At 36.1% G+C, this 21,877-nt stretch overlaps 1 protein-coding gene and 1 long non-coding RNA gene across 6 annotated transcripts in view; one reads left to right on the top strand and one right to left on the bottom strand.

Annotated features, from left to right (window-relative positions):
- Nucleotides 1-21,877, top strand: part of UGGT1 (UDP-glucose glycoprotein glucosyltransferase 1) — a 44,275-nt gene that overhangs the window by 2,981 nt on the left and 19,417 nt on the right. For 2 of the 4 annotated variants that reach the window (XM_040567595.1, XM_040567594.1), the window contains exons 5-25: nt 520-650; nt 1,481-1,593; nt 2,734-2,908; nt 3,712-3,808; nt 5,535-5,613; nt 5,821-5,921; nt 6,727-6,826; nt 7,948-8,008; nt 11,035-11,126; nt 11,792-11,942; nt 12,227-12,346; nt 13,146-13,231; nt 14,161-14,296; nt 15,034-15,165; nt 16,932-17,096; nt 17,272-17,392; nt 18,185-18,283; nt 19,618-19,641; nt 20,167-20,261; nt 20,904-21,110; nt 21,710-21,841. In XM_040567595.1, the coding sequence (XP_040423529.1) occupies nt 520-650; nt 1,481-1,593; nt 2,734-2,908; nt 3,712-3,808; nt 5,535-5,613; nt 5,821-5,921; nt 6,727-6,826; nt 7,948-8,008; nt 11,035-11,126; nt 11,792-11,942; nt 12,227-12,346; nt 13,146-13,231; nt 14,161-14,296; nt 15,034-15,165; nt 16,932-17,096; nt 17,272-17,392; nt 18,185-18,283; nt 19,618-19,641; nt 20,167-20,261; nt 20,904-21,110; nt 21,710-21,841 (2,417 nt within the window). The remainder of the gene's footprint in view (nt 1-519; nt 651-1,480; nt 1,594-2,733; nt 2,909-3,711; nt 3,809-5,534; nt 5,614-5,820; nt 5,922-6,726; nt 6,827-7,947; nt 8,009-11,034; nt 11,127-11,791; nt 11,943-12,226; nt 12,347-13,145; nt 13,232-14,160; nt 14,297-15,033; nt 15,166-16,931; nt 17,097-17,271; nt 17,393-18,184; nt 18,284-19,617; nt 19,642-20,166; nt 20,262-20,903; nt 21,111-21,709; nt 21,842-21,877) is intronic. The other 2 variants (XM_040567593.1, XM_040567592.1) reach the window with 1 other exon arrangement.
- Nucleotides 641-15,089, bottom strand: LOC121074955. Of its 2 annotated transcripts, none has more exons than XR_005822652.1 (4): nt 15,003-15,089; nt 9,588-9,691; nt 1,698-1,837; nt 641-719 (listed from the first exon to the last, which is right to left on the bottom strand). It is a non-coding gene; the product is annotated as an uncharacterized LOC121074955 (long non-coding RNA). The 2 variants fall into 2 exon arrangements; XR_005822651.1 differs by having other exon boundaries at nt 661-1,195.

Raw genomic sequence — 21,877 nt, 5'->3', positions numbered from 1 at the left:
TGGAAATTGGGACAGTTGAAAAATAAACCAAAATGTTTTGTCTTCCATTGCATAGCATTATAAAAGTCCAATCAGGACTGATTTCAGTAATGTTTTTACTGTGAAAGTGCCCAAGGCTTTTGGATATCCATTTGGGAAAAGCAGTAGTCAACAAGCCTGAAATGTGTTTTACTCACTAGTTTGTCTCAGCATTAGGCATAAAACATTATTAATAATTTTTGTCTGTGTTTCTGTTTCTAAACTGAAATTACATAGGAGTTCTTTACTGTTTCCCTCCTCCCCAAGTCTGTTTGCGTACTTAAGAATCTGTATGTGTCCATGTTTTCTCGTGCATCTCTGTTGAAGTCAGCTCTCTTCCATCTGTTGAACTGGTTGTAATGAAAATTGAGGAAGAGTCAAATGAATGTTTACAATTAGTGTCATGGGTTTCTGTTAGTATAAATCACAAGTAAGATGAAAAGCCCCTCTTCAATGGGAATATGGTATAGAAAGATGACCGCTTGTATTCTGACTTTGCAGGTACCAATTATACTTCTTACCATGGAATGCTGAAAGTAGCCTGCCAGAGTTTGTCACCTTTGCAGCAGAATTTGTTGAAATTTTCCTTGTCTTTACGCTCTTATTCTGCAACGGTTCAAGCTTTTCAACAGGTTAGTGCAGCACAGGGGAAATCCTCAAATGTTTTGCAGAGCATTGTGTGAGGCCCAGGAAGGAGGTATCTGTGTTACAAAACATTTCAGAATATCAAAAATCCTGAACTGACAGGTGCTTCGTACACTCGAGCTAAGGTTTCGTAGGTATATGCTGGTTTCATTGTGTGCCAAATCTGAGTCCATCTGTATACAGTAGACTAAAGAACTGGGATTTTGAAATGTTTGTATATCTTTGGTACCCTCTGCACTAACAAATGTGTGAAGATTTTTATGAGGAAAATCTTTACAGCTCTGCTGATGCTTATGGTGCTAGTGATGTTCCCATTATTCAGTTTTAAAGATAGTAACCCATGAATATGTGGTTCGAACTTTTAGAACCACTGACTGATGGTTATACCGGTATTCCTTTTTAAACTTGGTGTTACACAGTTCACTGCGAGTTGTCTCCTCGTAGTTTGCTTCATTGGAGTAATGTTAGAAGACATCTTCCTTTCTCATCTTGAATCATTTTATTGTTTGCTGTTTAACAAATACAGTGGTTTCTGATATGTAACGCAAAAAAAAAAAATCACCAAAAAAAAAACCCAAACACACCACAATTGCAAACCTCACATTTTGTACCTGAAACTATTATTACAGCTAATGGGCTGGAAAAAATACTTATAAAAAGTTAGGACTTAATTATCAGTTTTGTGATTTTTACATTGTCTTTAAATTGCATAATAAATGGGGAAGACGACCAGTTGTTACAGAGTTATGCTGTTAACACTTTCACTTGTTCTAAGGGCAAACATTCAACGTACTTTATTGCAAATATTTTAATACAGATAGCAGCAGATGAACCTCCACCAAAGGGCTGTACCTTATTTTTTGCTGTGCATGGGGAGAAGACATGTGAGTTTGAATCTCTCGGAAAGCTTTTACAGACAGCTTCAGAAAGGTATTTGCTTAATTTCCAAATGTAAAATTGTCTCTTAACTTAATCTAGATAGACTCACTGCTGTAAAGAGACTGTAATAAACTGGTAGTTCTGGTAGTTTATACCATTGTCGGTTTTGATTTATCCTTTCCATTTCTTGTGCAGAAGTGGCAGTCTCTTAGGTCTTGCTAATCAAGATGGAATTGGCATTTTCTGGTCCCTTTCTCTTTCATATGTTGTTAGGAGGAAGAATGCTGTGAAAGTGCTTGGACAAATTGGAAACAATTTGTTGAAGGACAGTAACAATTCTCAGAAATGTGTAAAGTCTTCAGAATGCAGGGAGAACAGAAAGATCTGGGCTGCATTTTAAAACGATAGTTAATCCATTCATAAAATTATCTCTATTAAAGCATGCATAGTATTTTTCCCCTATATAATTTTCTCAGTGTTAACAAAAATGAAAACTATTACCATGCAATATATTTCAAATTCAGATTTCTTTACAAGATGAAGAAAAAAATTTGAATGTAACTTTTAGTAACAAAAATAAACTGTGAAATATAATTCCTCCTAAAAAAAAAGTCTTTGTGGTTTGTCGTCATAGTAATCTTGCTAGTTCTGTTTTTGCAAAAATAAGTTATTTTTGTTAATATGCAGACGTATTGCGTCAATAGATCATATGCTGTTACGCTGACTCACTGGGAATATTTTAAATACTTCATTGTTTCTTAGACGTGATTTAAAAACAGAATTTGAAAATAGTCTTCTCATTCACTTTCTTATTTGTATACTCAGCCAAGGACAGGGTCCCCATGATTTTGAGTTCATAGAATGTTTGCTGTGTTAGCCTTTTATTTCTATACAGAACTTCTGAATCAAAAAAGAAAATTTAAAGAAGTAGTTACCATTTTTAAAAAAAAGTATTATATTAGGTTAAAAATAGCACCTAGCTACTTGTTGTATTTTCATGTCTGTTTTTAATGAAGCTTTATCAACATGCATCAAGTGCTGTCAACTGTGATAATACGTGGGAGTAACTTGACATGTATTCAGTGAAGACAGAAACAGCGATTAAACGTGAGAAACAGAAATGATGAATCTTGCACTGAGTAAGGACACAGTATGAATCACACTGTGATAATTTTCAATGTTTACTCTTAGGCCAAAGCCATTTTTGTTCAAAGGGGACCACAGGTACCCAGTGTCAAATCCTGAAAGTCCCATCGTCATACTTTATGCCGAGATTGGCACAGAGGAGTTCTACAGATTCCATAAGCTGCTTGTTTTAAAGGCTGAGGCAGGAGAAATCACTTACATCCTCAGACACTATATTGCCGTAAGTATATTTGCATAGTAAAAGTTTGATTCCTTTAAATTTATATTTGCATAATGCATTGCTGCTTGATCATAATTTGGAATACTCACAGATTATTATATTATTGCATGTAGCTGAGGACTGCAGACTATTTAACATCTCCTGATTGTTTAAGTAAGAGAATCATTTGGTTTTACAAATGCAGATAAATTACAGAGTTTAACCTAGAAAAATGTTGCTCTAGCAAATAATAGATATTTCCACAGTCAGGCTACTCGAGTTGCAGAGATTAACCTTAGGGTCCACTTTTCAAGTGAAAGGCCATTTTGTTACAGAACCACTTACCAGTCCTAGTGCAATTCGTCCCATTTTCCATCTCCCTCCCCTAACCACTGGATTGATATTTAACTCTACATTTTAAAAGCTCTGAGACTTTTATTTGACTTTTTTCTGAATATTGTTTAATGGTGCTAAAACCTTCAGCAGAGCGGCTAGTAGCCAGACTTGAATGCAAAAAAAAAAAGTCACTTTTAATGACATCAGATAAAATAATCATACATTGCATACACCACTTCCCTTTTTAAAAGTAATTTGTCTATCCTTGTCGTTGTGCAGTAGGTCTTGGTACAGTTGTGTTAGTACAGTACAGTACTGGAGAATCACTTGTATTTGTTTCTCACTTGCAGTTAGGGTCTGAATTGTGTTACCAGTTGGGTTTAAAATGGGTACGAGCTTGGAATTTCTTAGCTTTGGGAAATGGCAGCTTTTAACTTGTAGATCAAAACAAAGAGTGGCAATGTTGTACTGTTTGCTTTTCCTTACAGAATCCCAGTAAAGAAAAAGTATACCTCTCTGGCTATGGTGTGGAACTGGCTATTAAAAGTACAGAATACAAGGCCAAGGATGATACACAGGTGAAAGGTGAATTCTTATTTTAACTACTTTAATGTGAGCATTTTAATTTTACAGGGATATATTTATGTGTGTATATATATATATATAGATAGATAGATAGATATTATTTATAATGTATATGGGATTTGTATATATATATATTCATGTTTACAGGGATATTTTTATATATGAGTATATATATGAATGACTGTCTGAATTGCAGATACTCGTCCTTCTGATCTGAAATCACAAAAATCACTGTCCTCTCTCTTTTGGGGATTACATTCTTTTAATCGTATATTCGCTAAGGCACTTGTTTTCCTTATTTGTGAAATGCTGGGCAGAACGGTGCCACAGCACTGCACTAGATCTTATGGCGCTATTAATACAACTAATTTTTCACCAGATAACCAGATTTCTTTGCAGATGTACTGTCCTTCACTTCCCCTACTTTTAGTTCCCTTAGCTTATCCATCCTCAGAGCAGAATGTTTCCTGTTGTTCTTTGGAAAAACAGAATACTCTGCAGGTTTTTTTTTCTTTTGCTGTTCTGTTTTTCGAACTCTCATGCATCTGCCAAAACTATTTTATTGTGTGTCTATATACAGATGAATATGTATACACACACCCACAAAGGTAAACAGAATTGTCTGCTTTTACTTATGACTTCGTTTAAAAAAAAAAAAACACTTTTTTTTTTAGTTAAAGATAACAGCTGTGAAGAACAGAACTTAGATTTTGAACTGAGTTTTGCAGTTTATCCAGCTTCTAGATACAGATCTAAACTCTGACTTAAAATATCTTGCCATGGTCTAGAGTATTGACAAACAAAACTATTGGTCTTTATTTTTAGAAAGATTTAATTTTGAGAGGAACAAGCATACTAAAGCAGGTGATTCAACTTATGATTTTTGTTACTAGTGTTTAAATTTCCATTAATACCATATCAAGAAGTCATGCAAAAGTGCTGATATTGCTTGTAAAATAGGAGGTTGGAAGCCTTTGTCTCCAAGCGTGTGTGTGGAAGTAATTCTGGGGAAAAGTTTATCTGAAAGCTTGTAAAGTTTCACACTAATATCAATGCAGTGATTAAAAAATGCTTTAGAAAATAGACAAACCATGTGGATAAGCTGCAGATTAGAGGTGTATGGTTTTCATCAAACTCCTGTCTGATTCTGGTCAGTCTCTTATGCGTGCCCGTGCCGTTTCTGCCTGTCCATAAGCAAGCAGTCATCCAAAAGGTTGGGACCTTTGATTAGACTTGAGAATGAAACTTCCAGATTGGAGCTGGTTTGTGTCCAGCTAGTTAGGAGATTGTGCGAGTCTTTTGCACAGATCTCTTTTTGTTATTTAAGCCCAGAATTGGACTTTACTCAGATACTGGTTTTTATCCTGTATTTTGGGGCTAAAATCAGGATTATGCTCCTGATAGGAGTTTTTCACTTACTCTGCAAAGCTTGCATGTCATGAAAGCTCCTAGGCCCCAGTGATTTCTTCTGCAGCGCCGAAGTCTCTGAGATTTCCATTCAGCTTAAGCTTTTGCTTCTAAACAATCCGACTGGGTTTTATTTCAGCTGTTGTAGTCTTCATTTGTACAGTTAGTGTGTCCTGGATACAGGTTCCAAAGTGAACCTGAAACTTGCCTTTTTTCCTCTCCTCAGTTACTGCAGTATCATTTTTGTTGAACTTACCAAAATAGGCATGAAAACTATTTCTGAATAGTTTGGTAGTGTTTTCCTTCTCTGTGTTTATAGGCACAGATGTGAATGCTACAGTAATAGATGAAAATGACCCCATCGATGAAGTGCAAGGATTTCTTTTTGGGAAATTGAGGTAAAACTCCATTGTAAATTGTTACTCTTTGTCACATTAAAGAACTCGATGCAGAGGTGCCAATCTTCTGCTTTGTTACTGTTTTTTAAATGTCTGGGTTATCCATGTGTGTTAGCTGCGTACTTCTTCATATGTTAGTTTCTTCAAATTAGTAGCAGACTTGCTTACAGGAAACCCCAGAATTGCTTTACCCTTATTCCCTTTTAGGCAGTTGTATCCTGAACTGATGGAAGAGCTGAAAGAACTTAGAAAACACCTCGTGGAGAGTACCAATGAAATGGCACCTTTGAAAGTATGGCAGTTACAAGGTAATCTGTATGAACAGCTTCAATACAGCATTGCAAAAACTTAATGTAAACCTATCTTCCCATGCTCTATAAAAATGAGGCCGGTAGTGGCTGCACACAGTTCAGAGCGCTTGACTGTAAATTCCTGCACTGGAAACAACCAGCTTTCTAAAGCTTCTTTACAGATTCCTGTTGAAATACCTTTTGAAAGATTATTTCACAGGACTTCTGAAGTGAGGTTTTCTTTCTATATTGTGAAGAATAGAAAGCCACTTGTTCTTAAACTGACTAAATGTAGAATAGCAAAGGAAATGTAGAGTTTCCACGATCACATCCTTGGTGTGGAAAGCTGAGACTTCTCAAGACCAAAAGAAATCTATTTCAAGTGTCTCTGCGTGCAGCTGTGACCTATTTCCTTGCAAATCATCAGTAGAAGTCTGTGGAAGGGTTTTTCATCCTCCGAAAAAAAGTAATAGGAAATACTGAACATGTGTTGTAGTCACAGTGGATCTACCTAAATTCAATCAAGTGGTATTTGTATTTCTAGCTTGTGAAATAATTCCCTAGGCCCCTTCTGAAGGGTAGATCCTCTTACCCAGACCAAAAAAAAAGTGATGGTCTAGTCTCATTGAAACGACCTGTAGGTGGTATTGGTTCATACTGAAAGGATTACTTCAAGGCAAGTAATAGAAGGGAAGAAGACAAAAGAAGGTACCTAAAGGTGCAGATGGAAAAGAAATTTTTTTATGTAACTAATGAGCAAAAAAGTTGAAAGCCAAAATGACTGCAATTGCATGTTTACATTTTATTGTTGTTTCACCTGTAGATTTAAGTTTTCAAACTGCTGCACGCATTTTGACTGCTCCCCCTGTGGATGCTTTGATGGTCATGAAAGATCTCAGTCAGAACTTTCCTACAAAGGCCAGGTAATTCCAATAATGAATACTTAGAAAGTTTTTTTTCCTGTTGTTTTTCTCAGCAGAACATGAGACGGGCAACAGTGGTTGGGTTAATGTCTGCATTTCTATTTAGCTGAAAGCAAACACCGGAGAAGGTTTATGCAGAAAAGTTCTTCAGCTTATGGTTACAGTGAGGATCTTACAGTGTTTCTCTTTGGCAGTTGGTGTGGAGTAGTACAAAATTTGGCAGAATTAACTGAGCTGCTGGTGTGAAATGCTACCTTTTGTATCGAGTCCTCAAGAATTTATTGGACAGGATTCCCATTTGGTGTCTTAAGCTTAACCTGTTCACTGGATCCCACTCTTTTGGGATCCACTTCAGCAGACAGCCCAGTCAACCTTGTGTCAGATGTTGATGTGCAATTCCACCGTTCTTTGCACTTTGTCAATTTCTTGAAATTAATTTGAATACTCTCAAGTAATTCAGTCATAATCTGGCCTGCCCAACCAGTGAAGAAATATAGATTCCTTTTGATAGATTTCATGACCTGGGTTGTAAAAATGATGACATAGGGGCTACTTTTTTGAGTAGATGCAGATATACTTGAGTGTAAAAAGAAACTGAGTTCTGGTCTCATCCCCAGTGATGGATGTTATGATTGTACTGTTTATAACTTCTTAAGGTATGCATTGTCCTGTCACCTAGTTTCTGGTCATATTTGTGAGCTGAACTTGCCCATTCTGTGACGGTGCAATCTCTAGATCCAATGTAAGGAAAGGAATGGGAGCCCACAATAAAAAGTGAAATCCCCATACTTCGTGCTGTCAGATTCCACCTCTACCTTTCTGGAAGCTGCCCACTTTTATTATGGGATTAATATGAAACTAGACACTGAGAGTCAAAAGCTTGTCTTTCCTGGTGCAGTTGGCATGTGAATAATGGTTTTATGTTCTCTTGAATTTTATATATATATATTTCAGGAAAAAACACTTGATGATACCACAAAGTGCAAGCTCTTCTGATTGTAGCTCTGTGTATTAGAATACTAAATATACTTAAGGTACAAAAAGTGGGATAATTAGATATCTAATCTCTCCATTAGATGAGCAGAAAGGTGATTCACAGAATCATGTTTTTATTTCTGCAGAGCCATAACAAAAACAGTTGTTTCCTCCGAACTTAGAGCGGAAATTGAAGAGAACCAAAAGGTAATGCTTCCAGAAAGTAATGTAGTGCTTTCGCGCTTATATTTTAGTATAAATTCAAGCTTTGAAAATAATAATTTATTAAAAATTTCACAGTTTGCTCCAAATGTTGACACACTGTCTTCACACACAACTTTGTCTTAGTATGCATTTGGGAAGCAAAGAAGGGGCTCAATTTTTCAAACATGGGTTAAAAACATGATTTAGGTTGTTTACTCAGATATGAAAATGCTGGTAAAAAAATTCTTTGAGTAGGATCAAGAATATGTTGAGGAAAGATGGTATGGGGATTTTGTTCTTAGAGCTGCCCCTATAATAGTTGTTCACAGTAGTCAAGTGCTCTGACAGTTATTTGGCAAGCACTTTTTAATGTATATGAAAGTGACATTCTGAACTTAGAATCTGTTAACTGTATTTATTTACCAATACAAAATGAACTTCAAATACAATGAAGGTACTATACTCTTAACCAGGGGGGAAAATGTTCCATTTGTTTTCTGAAAACATATGGCTTAGGTGTTCTTAGGATATCCATGTAGACAGTCTTAATCTTATAATCGGGACAGGACTGCATCAGTAATGAAGTAGAAATTATGATGTCTGTCACATTAGTGCTTGCTTCTTCTGCAACCACCCAAGTATGATGCCCTTGTAGTGATGTCTTGTTAGCTCAAGCTGTTAATATGGTTAATAAGTTTCTTGTAGAACTGTCTCTGCTGTTCTTTCAAGTCTCTGACTTTATATTTGCTTGAACAGTGCAACAGATACGTAAAATCTGAATGTCACAGCACTGCTCATTCTGGTTCATAGTTAAAAAGAGGTTTACACTGATTTCAAGTTAGTGATTGTTAGTTTTGATTGTATCTTGAACTTCTCAAAAGCAACTGGATATTAAGTGTGGGCACTTTTTAGTGAAAATTATTAGTGAAAAGGTAGTTACATTTTTGGATTATTTTAAAACATCTGAGCTGAATGGAATGTAGCTTGTTAGAAAGCTATTGCTTTAAAAGTTTTAAGCACCTTTTAATAGGTTTTGAGGATGCAGAAGAAATTTATTTCTTATCACCCAGTTTGAGATGGTGCTTAGATATCTGAATTGATCAGTGTTTACAAGGAAACAGTATAATAAACATGAAAACTTCTGTCTTAAAATGATCCACACTATGTGGAGGAAATAGTCCTAATGCTGTTGTTTTAAGAGTGAAAATAGTAAAGGAATAAAAATTTAACAGTTATCTAAATAAGTCTACATGTGTTTTGAAATGAAAACAAATGTTGTGAGGGATCTGTGGAGGTCATTGATTAATGTTTCAACAGCTCTTGTTTATTTGGCATTAGCAAAGCACTGAAAAAATAATAAACACTAGGAAATCTTGTACAGCACAATTAAATATGGTAGTGCAGTCTGGATAGAATACAAAATACAAGTTTAAGATGGTAATAAAAACAAAGCCAAACAATAGATTTTGGTATATTATCTGTGCTGCTATAAAATGTAGACAGTTATGTCTTTGTTTAAAATCTGATCAATGATATTTCGCTAGTCTCATAGTAAATGCAAAGTTACCTGGAAGCTACTTACCAGTCCCCTGAGATTCCTGTTCTGAAAGAGAAATCCCTTGTTGTTCAATAGCGATAAAATGAGAAAAGAAGGGATGCGGTTTGACACAGTCGTCTGGTGTGGTTCTGGAAGGGACAAAGTATAGAATGTAAGTGCAAGTTAAAGCTACCTGGCGGCTTTTCTGTTTTGTGCTAGATCAGATTGGTCCTCAGGTAACCCCCCATGGTTTGGTGGATGCGGTTTCATTCCAAATACGTCTAGGTTACCAGATCCAGATCTGGCTAGATCTAACCCTGCCCTTTAAAGCTATTCTTTGCATGACTGTCGGTTTGTGTGGATATTACCTGGTAGTAAAGTTCACTGCCTTCAGTAAGTTATAGTTTAGTGTATAATTATTCACAAAGGTATAATTTAACACTGCATGTACTCAGCTCTTCTCTGGGAGATTTTATTATTTAGTAAAATACTTAAATTCTTCCAGACTAGATGCTGCTTTCTTATTCTTGGTACTTTATTTGGTACTTTGCTATTCTTCCATTTGCTTTGCTCTTCTTCTTCATGATATTAGGCTTTTTAATGTCCAAATACTGTGTTTCTCCTTCAGTGTTCATTGTGTCTCTTAAGGGAATTTTATAACTGATACTGCATGGCAAGAGGTACTGGAAGGCAGCAATGACACTTCTAAGTTTAAAAAAAATAATACTCTTTTTTTGCTAGAGTTGTGAACTTTGCTTCGGGAGGACTGTATTTTATTTACCTCTTCTGGTACAAAGTTGTTCTCTGTGATGGTTCCTCAACTCTGCAACAAATATCCACTCAATTGGGGTACTGCTTAGAGGTACTTGGAAGAAATTCCGATGTATTGATAAGAGTTTTCTGTTTGTGGGATGCCTGATCTTTGGGAGATCAGACTACAGCGACAGCTCATCTGCTTTTCATTGATGACATATCCACTAGCTCATGACTTAGTTGGTACCTTAAACACAGTAGCTAGTTCTCATGAGTACCATTCAATATCCAGCATGTAAACATCTGCTTTGCTCAAAACTGAGCTTTAGAAAGCTAAGATAGTTAGCTGGATGCTATTTGTCAATCCACTTTGTGGGCTTTCAGCTAAAAAAATACTAAATGACATCTCCCAAGCACTTCTAATGATGTAATCTGATTTACTTTTAAAAGTCTACTCAGGAACTTTCCAAATCTGCTAGTGAGTCATGAAACATTTTGTAGAAACAATTGTAGAAACAAATAGAAGTTTCATTTATGTGTCTATGCTCTAGATAGCTTCATTTGCGTCTTCTGGTATGAGTGTGTGCACAAAGTCAATAAAGACTGTAGTTGGGAAGTAATATAATGCAGTTTGGAATAATAATGGAGATAAAATCCACAGTTTTGACACACTGAACTCTAGTAATATTTATTCTGTGCACAGCGTTCTTCTAATGCCCTTCTTTCTACTTTCTTTCAGTATTTCAAAGGAACATTAGGATTACAACCGGGAGATTCTGCTCTGTTCATCAATGGACTACTTATTGATTTAGACACTCAAGACATATTTAGGTAGGAATGTTTTCTTCAGAAAAATTGTATCATATTTAGAATCTTGTATACTGCTTGTGCATGGGTAGTAAAGTCGTTTAGACAGTTCTGAATTTTCTTCAAAATGTCTGCATATTTAGGTTAGGTTTAAAAGTTAACTGCTAGAAAATGCAAATCATGTTTCCTTCTATTATGCAAGCAAGTTTGTTTTACAAAAATGTTGGTAAGAAAAGTGCAATACCCAAGAATATCAGAATGGGAAGTCACCTTTATATTGTTGTTGTGATACGTCCTGTGAACAAGTAAGATTTTGTTTTCCAGGGACCATCTTCATATTTTATTCTGAAGATAGTAGACTATTTGATTCTCAAAGAATAAGTCCCTGTACATTCTTCATCTGAAAACCACCCTATATTTTTGTCAAGATCTGTTTCAATAGTATGGAGTTGAAATTACATATGTGTCTCATGCTTTACTTATCTTTATTTAATGTAGTTTTTCCTAGAAATATAATTGAGTGGCTTTAAGTTGTCTCATGTTCCTTGGGACAGTTACAAATAGGTGAAAAATAACCAAGTCTGCTGTACCTCTGCACTACTAATTATACCTTTCACCTGTTACTCTTAGGATACAGCAAATTATTTGCTGCATCTTTCAAATTCATCAATTTTTTCTTTTCCTTCCAGCTTGATTGATGTACTACGCAATGAAGCCCGTGTTATGGAAGGCCTGCACAGCTTAGGAATTGAGGGTCTTTCCTTGCACAATGTTCTGAAGTTGAACATCCAGCCATCAGATTCAGATTATGCTGTGGACATCAGAAGCCCTGCTATTTCAGTGCGTGTGGTTTTTATAAAGGAAATATCTTATTTGCCATTGAGCAGTGCATTCTTAAGCTGTCAGGGGAACTTCTGTTCTTACCTTGTAATCGATTGCAGTGAAGAAAAGAGAACAACAGTATGGATAACAAATGCTGTGTTTTAAAAGTAATTAGCTCTTCTCAAAAGTTTGTTTTTATTCACATAGTACTCAATATATCATCTGATTTTTAAAATATTCTAGAATCTCAGGCTTGAGCAAGAAGAACAGGTGGTCATTTAAATGCCTTTATTTTTTGTTAGTGGATCAACAATCTGGAAGTTGACAGTCGGTATAATTCCTGGCCTTACAATGTGCAAGAACTGCTGCGTCCCACATTTCCAGGGGTGATCAGACAAATCAGAAAAAACTTCCATAACTTTGTAAGTAGTATTCTGACTAGAAGTAAAATGTGTTGATGGGTGTTGTTTTTTTGTTTTTTTTTTTTTTGTTCTTGTTGTGTTGGTTGGTTTTGTTTTGTTTTTAACATCAGGGACATTAGCTTTTGGAACTTAGCCTACATGTACTCTGGATTCTCTGCCACTTAACTATCTTGAGATCTCTCTTAAAATATTTTGTTTTACTAGAGAGCTACGACCGAGATTCAGAGGTTATTGCACATGATTCTCTGGCATTTATTAGACTGGTCATGTGTATGCCACTTACACATCCACAAATTGCTCCACTGGTGGAACAAACTATCATCTGACAAGGGAGAATTTTTATGCATTACAACTTTGTAATACCTGAAATTGGTTCATGAAATGCCTCATGTTTGTTACTTAGTATTTCCTTAATGGGGTTAAGAGCAGCTTCAGTTGTTTTAGTTAGAAAGCATTCTTGCACCAAGACTTCAAAAGATGGTCATCAGTCCTCAGCTTAATCCTGGGTGTCCTTTTAGTCTCTGGGCAAACTGGTTGTATTTAGATCCAATAAAGAGTTTGTGAAATCTCTATGGTAGCTCTAGAAGGTAGATGGTAGAGGACCAGCTTGGATGGGATATTTTCGATTATGATTTTGGATTTCTTAAAGGTTTTAGGAGAAACTCTGACTTAGTGGGTCTCATCTCTCTGTCAGTGTATAAAATGGGATTGATGATAATTCTGCAACAAAATGTGAATTAAAAACAGTATCTTGACTTCTTAAGGGAATAGAAACCTTTCACTTGTAATTTATGGGCAGGTGCTGATAGTAGATCCTACTCACGAGACCACAGCAGAATTACTGAATGTGGCAGAGATGTTCTTCAGTAACCACATCCCACTGAGGTAATTACTGTATTTTTCTGCTTTTTTAATGTTTATTCTTGTGACTTGCAATTGTAAAGTACTTACTGCTAGAACACTTTAGAAATGTTAAGTATCTAAATATCACAGAATCACCTAGGTTGGAAGAGACCTCCAAGATCACCTAGTCCAACCTCTGACCTAACACTAACAAGTCCTCCACTAAACCATATCACTAAGCTCTACATCTAAACCTCTCTTAAAGACCTCCAGGGATGGTGACTCAACCACTTCCCTGGGCAGCCCATTGCAATGCCTAACAACCCTTTCGGTAAAGAAGTTCTTCCCAATATCCAACCTAAACCTCCCCTGGCGCAACTTCAGCCCATTCCCCCTTGTCCTGTCACCGGGCACGTGGGAGAATAGACCAACCCCCACCTCGCTACAGCCTCCTTTAAGGTACCTGTAGAGTGTGATGAGGTCTCCCCTGAGCCTCCTCTTCTCCAGGCTGAACAACCCCAGCTCCCTCAGCTGCTCCTCGTAAGACTTGTTCTCCAGACCCCTCACCAGCTTCGTTGCCCTTCTCTGGACTCGCTTGAGCACATTGAATATCTTGTATTGGTGTCTGGGAATGGCATTTACTGAACATTGTTCCGTCTTAAAAGTTCTTGAATGTAACTTTTGCTACTAGAAAAACAAAGCTGAATAAAAATTTCTTCAACAGTCCAAAACAAACTTAAAAGCAAGTATTATGGATGAAAGAGAGATGAAAAAGCAAGATTCCGATGGACTCACCATTAGAGATTGTATATCATGACGTTGATTCCAGGCCACTCTGCTCAAAATCTTCTGTTTAGTCTATTTAGGAAAAAACCTTTGCTTGAGATGGTGATTGTATCCCAGAGTTGTATGAAGAGTTGATTATTTATTAGTGTAATAGATTCACGATATAGGGGTTTGTTTGATTGCAGGATAGGACTAGTCTTTGTGGTTAATGACTCAGAGGATGTTGATGGACTTCAGGATCCTGGTGTTGCCCTTCTTAGGGTGTACAATTATGTGGCGCAAGAAATGGACAATAATTATGCTTTCCAGACAATCATGTCTGTAAGTATTCATTTAAAATGGAAAATAGTATTTTTAATATTTTCCACATATGTAAGATTAGTGTGGTAAGTTTTTCTAATCCTTCCTCATTCTGCCAATGAATTCTAAACTGCTGTATATCTTCAATGTAATATAATTTTTATCTTGAATAGCTCCTGCTTCATATTTTTGCCCTGTAAAGTGATATACGTAATAGCAAATGCATTTTCACTTGTGGTTTGACTTTGTTTTATAAATCTATAAGCTGGGGCATCCTGTAATATTATACTGCTGGTAGCTTCAAGACAATGACTTTTATTCTCAGTTTTGTTTTAATACATAATTTTAAGTCAAATAAGCAAGATCTTGTGCTTTCGAGAAGGAAACATAATCAGTTGTATATTTTACATGTGAGGTTTACTCGGTTGTTCATGAGGACGTCTTGAGTTTAGAAGGGAAACATAGCTCTTTGGATATGCTTTACTTGAGCATTTCTTTCTCCAAGTCCTACTTTTGTAATTGAAGATACGTTTGCAGAATAGTCATTTGAATGACTTTAAGGTAAAGCAGGATAATTTTCACAGCTGAGAGTACTTCGTAATTTCTAGCTTTGTACTTAGATGATGTTATTTCAGTGGATAATTGTGTTTCAGCAGAAAATATGTTTTGCAAATCATTTGTTAATGTTTTATGTCATTACTGGAATACAGGTGGTAGGTCAGCTTACCTGCAAACTTGTATTTGTATCCCCCTTCCAGATATATAACAAAGTAAAAACAGGAGATCAGCTGAAAGTGGAGCATGTGGTTAGTGTTCTTGAGAAACAGTATCCTTATGTGGAAGTGAACAGCATTCTGGGAATTGATTCTGGCTATGATCAAAACAGAAAGGTAAGTTCAGGAAATAGAACATTTTTCACCTTTTTGCTTCAACACTTATGAATTTATGGTTATGTATGTTTTTTTCATGCAGCTCTCTTATTTACTAAGCACGTATCTAGTAAATTATCACACTGGTGTGACTTTTAATAATGCTTTAAATATTTATGTTCAGTGCAAAGTTTTATAGAATATATATATATTACAATATATTTTGGATATATACTATATGATTTCTAAAATCTCTGTAGTACAGGAATCAAGATAACTTTCTTGTGACTCATAGATCCTACATTCATTCTGGCATGTAGAATTTAGTAGAGTTTAAAATTGCATCAAAAAAATTGAGTCACTGGAATGGTTCATAAGAAGACCAAGGAGCTTAATGTTTGGGAGGGACTGGTGTGGGTTTTCTCTATTGTTATCATCAGTGTTTGAATACTGTATGAAACAAAGCGATGAGGATGAATTCAAAATGGCCTTCCTATGGCAAGGCATTCAATGATCTTCCTCAAATAATTTAAGTTATTTTTAGGGTTGATCCTTTCCTATGCGGAGAAAGTTGGGAGAGCAAATAACTATTGGATCACTTTTATGTGATGATGAGACAGATCTTATTTGGGATTCTATAGGGGATCAGTGTTTATTTTTGTTGAATATTCTAGAAGAATGAATGAAAATACTGTCTCCAATAACTTTGTAACACTTATGATACAGCCTGCATCTTCAAATGTAAGGAATGCAGTCAGGGTTTTATAAATTGAGTTGCATGTAGACATTTTAGTTCTTACTACGTAGGAAAGTGGAGGGAAAGCATTCTGAGAATGAAAACCTACTAAAGGCAGAAATTACTGAATGATAGAAGTCTTTTCAGTTTATGTACTAGATACCAAATCAAAACCAACCAAAACAAAAGCAGCAACCCCCCAGACGCTCCTAATAGACGTGAGGGGCTGTCCTCTAGAAGACTCAAGAGGCCATTCTGGAGGCCTTGCTACAACTGTTGTACCTGACACCATTCAGCGTGACCACGTCTTAAAACACTGGAAAAGCCTTTCGATAAGGAAGGAAGCCTTTAGAGAGAGCTTCTCTCTGTATAAAGGACAAAACCAATACCGAGCGCTCTTTCATGTGATCTAAGCCTTGTGATGTTTGTCTGTGTCCTTAAAAAGTAACTATAAGATGAGGATTTGTGTTAGAGGTCTTGAAAGCCCTAAACAGTAGAACCCTATTAACCTCTATCTGTAACAGAGCATCAATATTGATGGTACATTTTTCAGTAGTTACACGAACTATGGAAATTTGTCTTGACATAATAACCCCCGCCCTAAAACTAAGTGTTTTTCAGATGTTTATGCAATATATTCTTAAAAAAAAATAATAAAAAAATCCTACCCTGTCTTGTGTTGCAAATATCAATGCTTGCATAGTTTCATGGGAACTAAATGGGAAATGCAGGTTTCATATTATCCATTTTTTTTGCTATTACCAGAACATGCTCATTAGAATCAACTTGTTTACGGTATGAACTTAATGGGATATTCTGATAGTCCACTGCCTAGTTACCTGTACTTCCATAGTATAAAGCAACTCTTTGCTTTGAAACTCTGAAAGACAAGGACATCATATGCATGTAAGATATAGAAAGTGTTTTACGCAATACTGAAAGGACATCTTAGTGTGTTTAAAACAGACATTTGTGGATATTGCATAGAAACATTATGAACCCTTGTGGTAACAGGCTGACATGGTAAAGCTACTTCTTTCCCTGGGTTTAGGCAGCAAGAGCTTACTATGAGCAGACGGGTGTAGGTCCTCTCCCTGTAGTGCTGTTCAATGGAATGCCTTTTCAAAAAGATCAGCTGGATCCTGATGACCTAGAAACCGTGACGATGCACAAAATCCTGGAAACCACAAGCATCTTCCAGCGAGCTGTGTACCTGGTAGGTGCTGAGTTCAGCTGCGACTTTTGAGTCAATTTTTTCCAAATCTTGTTTCTCTCTGAAGTCCATAAATATGCAATACACAAAACAACTTAACTTGCAAAATTTCTATTTTATTAAGCTACGGCAAATATATGTGTGATATTTAAATATCACCTTTTTTTCTTTTCTTCAGGGTGAATTATCTAATGATCAAGATGTGGTTGAGTATATCATGAACCAGCCTAACGTTGTTCCAAGAATTAACTCGAGGATCTTAATGTCTGACAGAGAGTACCTAGATCTGACAGCAATGAGTAAGGGATGCTTTTAATTCAATTAAACTTGAAATATCTGTTTCAAAGACGTTTTCTGTCCCAATGGAAAACTCTAGTGGCAAAGTATTAACAGCACCCCAAGTAACATCCTAGTCCTGATGTTGGGGGAGATGCTACATACAATAACAGCATCAGTATGTGCAAACTTCTCAAAACAGGAATTTGTTTTACTTTTATACAGATCTTTAGGGGAATATGACTAATGAAATTGAGGAACACTAGCAAAAGTCAGAAACAATACAGTCATGTATTCTATATATAAAGCAACATTTTGTTTCTTTCTTCTAACCTCCTTTTGAGCCGAGCATGACAGTCATCTCTGGAATTACTTAGGACTTGTGCCATATATTTTAGCAGAACTTCTCACGGATAAAGTATTAAGTAATAACACCCAATGCATGCAGAGACTCTGCATTATAATGTTAGGACTGCAAATACAGTTGTTCAACTACTTTTCTCAAAAAATAGTAAAACAATAGGGTTTTGAATGTATATTGTTTAAATAAATTAACTTGAACCTAGCGACACTTAAATAATTCTTTCAATTAACTTCTACATATAAAAATGCAATGTAGTTATTAATTTATGACACAAAAAAATACATTCCTAAAGTTGTTATATATTAGTAAGGAAATTAAATCTAAAAAGCAGTATCACAGGGGGAAAAAATGTGGGATGTGTTCTTACCGTTTTCATAATAGCAGTCCTTTTTCTTTCATTTTACATGGAAATTGTTTGCTTTGGCATCTAAATACTTTTTCTCTTTGTCAGATAATTTTTATGTGGATGACTTTGCTAGATTTACCACTTTGGATTCCAAAGAGAAGACAGCTGCTGTAGCAAACAGCATGACCTACTTAACAAAGAAAGGTAACATCTACAGTGGATTATGAATCCAAATTTATTCTTGCATGTTTCCAAGCATATATACAGTACTCGAGACACTCACCGAACCTTGTTCAGGCCTGTGGACAGTGGTACGATCTAAGTGTTAAAAATAAACATTTTTATAGGGCTTGACATCTGCATAGAAAAAAAATGTTCCCTTCTGTAAACCCAGCCTCCTATTAATAATGGAGTCCCACCCAACCTGCTATTGCTGCATTGCATAAAACCACCAGAAACACAGCAATGTTAAGCTCTGGTCCTCCAATTACACTGAGTAAAAAAATATAAAGGGGGACTATAACTCTTTTTCCTAATTCAAAATTACTAAAAGTCATATTGATTCAGAAAAAAATTGTTATTGCCCATTATATAAGACAACTGCCAACCTGGTCTGTGCTGGTTTTATTTCCACAGTGCATGTACTGCTTTTTTAATGATGGTATTGCTTTATTATAGGTATACATCATGTCCCCTGTTAGTCTTAAAACTCAGCTATACTGCTTATTATAAGAAATGCATGCACAGACATCATACAGAGTTTAATCAGGCCTTTTCTGCGTTTTTGTTAGGAATCATAAGTAAGCTGCTGTCATTTGAACCAATTCCTCTTGTTCCTGTCTCTCTTCTTTACTAGGCTCTCACAAGTTTCCCTAGTAGTACTTCAGCCACCTGCATGCATGTGGAACCTTAAGTGTTCCCACTGCTTCTGTCTAGTATTTGTCTTTCGTTTGTGTTGCCACTTAAACCTGAAGGAGTTTCTTGCTTTCTCTTTGTAGATTATTAATTAAACCTCTATCTCCACATGCTCCTTTAAGTGTGTATTAGTTTGCAATCCCATGGCTTGACAGTTCTGGGTCAATTAAGATACTTAATAACTGGTATCTGATTATAGTAATGCTGTAGCACATTTATTTTTTAAAGATATCTGTACATATAACTTCACTGTTGGCTCAGCAGCAGAACTGAAATGGTGCTGTCTTGATAGTTTTTGAAGAGGGAAGATAACAAACAATTCAAGTCATAATGGCACAGCATTTTCTGCAAATGGTCTTAAAAATAATACCTTCATGGGGTGGCGTGCAACTGCTATGACTAGTGCTGTAGTACGGAAATAAAGCATCAATCTATTTGGTGGTGAGAAGGTGTCAAAGTTTATTCTGATAAAATTAAGGTGAACCTGCTGCTTGCTGGAACTGAGCTTCAGCAATTCAATTATGCCCAGCACAGTGCTGCGACTTCTTGATACGCATTAGGATTACTGTCAAATTATTAATGCCTCTTTCCTTTTCCCCTTTTCCTTTCTGCTTTTTGACCAGGAATGTCTTCCAAGGAGATCTATGGTAAAACATGCTTTAGCATTCCGTATGTTGTTGTTTTGGGAATTTTCTGGTTCCTTTGTAACATTGGCTTTAGTACAAGCAAGAAATGAAGAAAGGTGTTTAAGTGCATGTTTGGTTCACCACTTTTTTTTCTTTATACAAACCTGATTTTCTGAACTAACAGCTTCAGCACAAAGAAGTGATATGTCTGTACCCTAGGTGGAATCAGTAGGTTATTTTATAGGTTCGTTTTGTAATTTCTAAATTAAATCGGTAGCAAAAATAAAGAAATCCAGTTTAGAAACAGTAATGCATGCTGTCCCATGTGGGTTTTCTGAATGAGGTAAATGAAATCCGATAGCAATACTACTGTTCCTCTCTTGTCAGACTTTTTAGCTTAGCCTTCTCCACTTTTTTCATATATTTTTACTTTTTTTGAAATCTTTGCATGTGCACCTTGTTTTTCCTCCAAATAAAGAAAACCTGAAGCTTTCCTTCCTTCATCTTCAAATATTCCCCCCACACCCTCTTTTTTTTTTTCTGCAGATGATTCTTTTGTTAGACCAGTTACTTTTTGGATTGTTGGTGATTTTGATAAACCTTCAGGGAGGCAATTGTTGTATGATGCCATTAAACACCAGGTAAGTAGTACTTTCACTTGCACAGGTTAGAAGTGATAATAAAACAGTGGAAAGAGGCTTGAAAAACACAAGTTGTGCTTCTTCCAGTTTTATGACCACGGGGAGATAGGTTTTCTATTTTCCAGCTTGTTTAAGGGGGCTGGAACATCCCTGACCTTCTTGTACTAGGACAGAATCCCCTCTCGGCACTATGCTAATACAATAAAGAAAAGATGTTCTTTTAAGCCTCTGGTTCTAAATTGAAGATGTCTGTGTTTTTGTTTGGAGATTAACATGAGCATTGCTCTCTGCTCTTATTTGTTCCAGGAAGGTAACTGAATTACAAAAATACGTAGCTTACTCCTAAATCACTCTTTTGCCAGCTCTCTGAGTGCTGGCCATGGTCCTAAATCTCTTGTGTAGCACAGTATTATCTAGAAGATATCACAGTGATGGCTGTAGGTAAACTAAATACTTGAAGTTAAATTAGTTCATTCAGCCTTTTAATCTTGTGTTGTTATTAGCCTGATTTGAAATCTGGTTTTCTGGTTAAAATAACTTTTACAAACTTTTGCTATGGAGTTTACTATATTATGGACTACTTTTTATTTAAAAGAAAGCTGAAACCTAAAACTTTCCTAATGCTTGTTTGGTTAAACACAGAAATCCAGCAATAATGTTCGAATTAGCATGATTAATAATCCCAGTGAAGATCCAAACAGCAAGAACACAGTTGTTGCTAAGGCCATTTGGGCAGCTCTACAGACACAAACGTCAAATAATGCCAAGAACTTCATCACCAAAATGGCAAAAGAAGAAATTGCAAAGGCGCTAGAGGCAGGAGCTGACATCTTAGAATTTGCCGTTGGGGTAAGCATGTCTGTTGGTGTTTACAAAGGTAGGGTACTTGTTCATCTAATGAATTTCTTATTGTAGTATGTTCAGATAAAGATAAGATAAAGTAACAATGGAGCATAACTTTTTTTGTATTGCTCTGAAAGTTTGAGCTTACCTAAATAAAACAGTCCATCTAAAAATGCACATCAAAGCTACACAACTTGAAAAAGTCAAAGGAATGCAGATTCAGGGATCTATTTGAGTGAGTGGTTTCTTGGGGTTTAAGAGAGAACTTCAATCTCATGATCTCTTTAAAAAGCAGAGAAAAAAATTGCGTTTCTCAAACTAGTCGTAAAAGGTTAGGCAAGAATCTCTTAAGAACAAATGAATGGAACTACTGGTTTAACTAGCAACAGCTGCTAGGGTTGTGGCCCTTCACATCAGAAATTGTGATAACGTTTGAAGGTGACTGGCAAGAACGAGGTTTAAGACCACAAAACGAAGGGGCCTGGAGATAAATCTTAGCAAGGCATTAAGATATTCTTGAACAGAAACAAAAAAGATGTATTTTAAAAAGTGTTCAGAGGAGTATTTTTCTTTCTATTTCAATGACAGGTATTCTTTTCTTTCAGGGTATGGATATCAATATTTTCAAAGAAGCCTTTGAGTCTCCTAAGGTGGATTTTATTCTGTCCCATGCTGTATACTGCAGAGATGTTCTAAAGCTGAAGAAGGGGCAGAGGGCTGTGATCAGCAATGGAAGGGTGAGATCAATCACCAGATGGTGAAAGAGAGATCCC

The sequence above is a fragment of the Cygnus olor genome, chromosome 9 (assembly GCF_009769625.2).
Source record: "Cygnus olor isolate bCygOlo1 chromosome 9, bCygOlo1.pri.v2, whole genome shotgun sequence".
NCBI lineage: Eukaryota > Metazoa > Chordata > Aves > Anseriformes > Anatidae > Cygnus > Cygnus olor.
The sequence above is the reverse complement of the archived record's forward strand: the minus strand, read 5'-3'. Positions and strand labels throughout refer to the sequence as shown.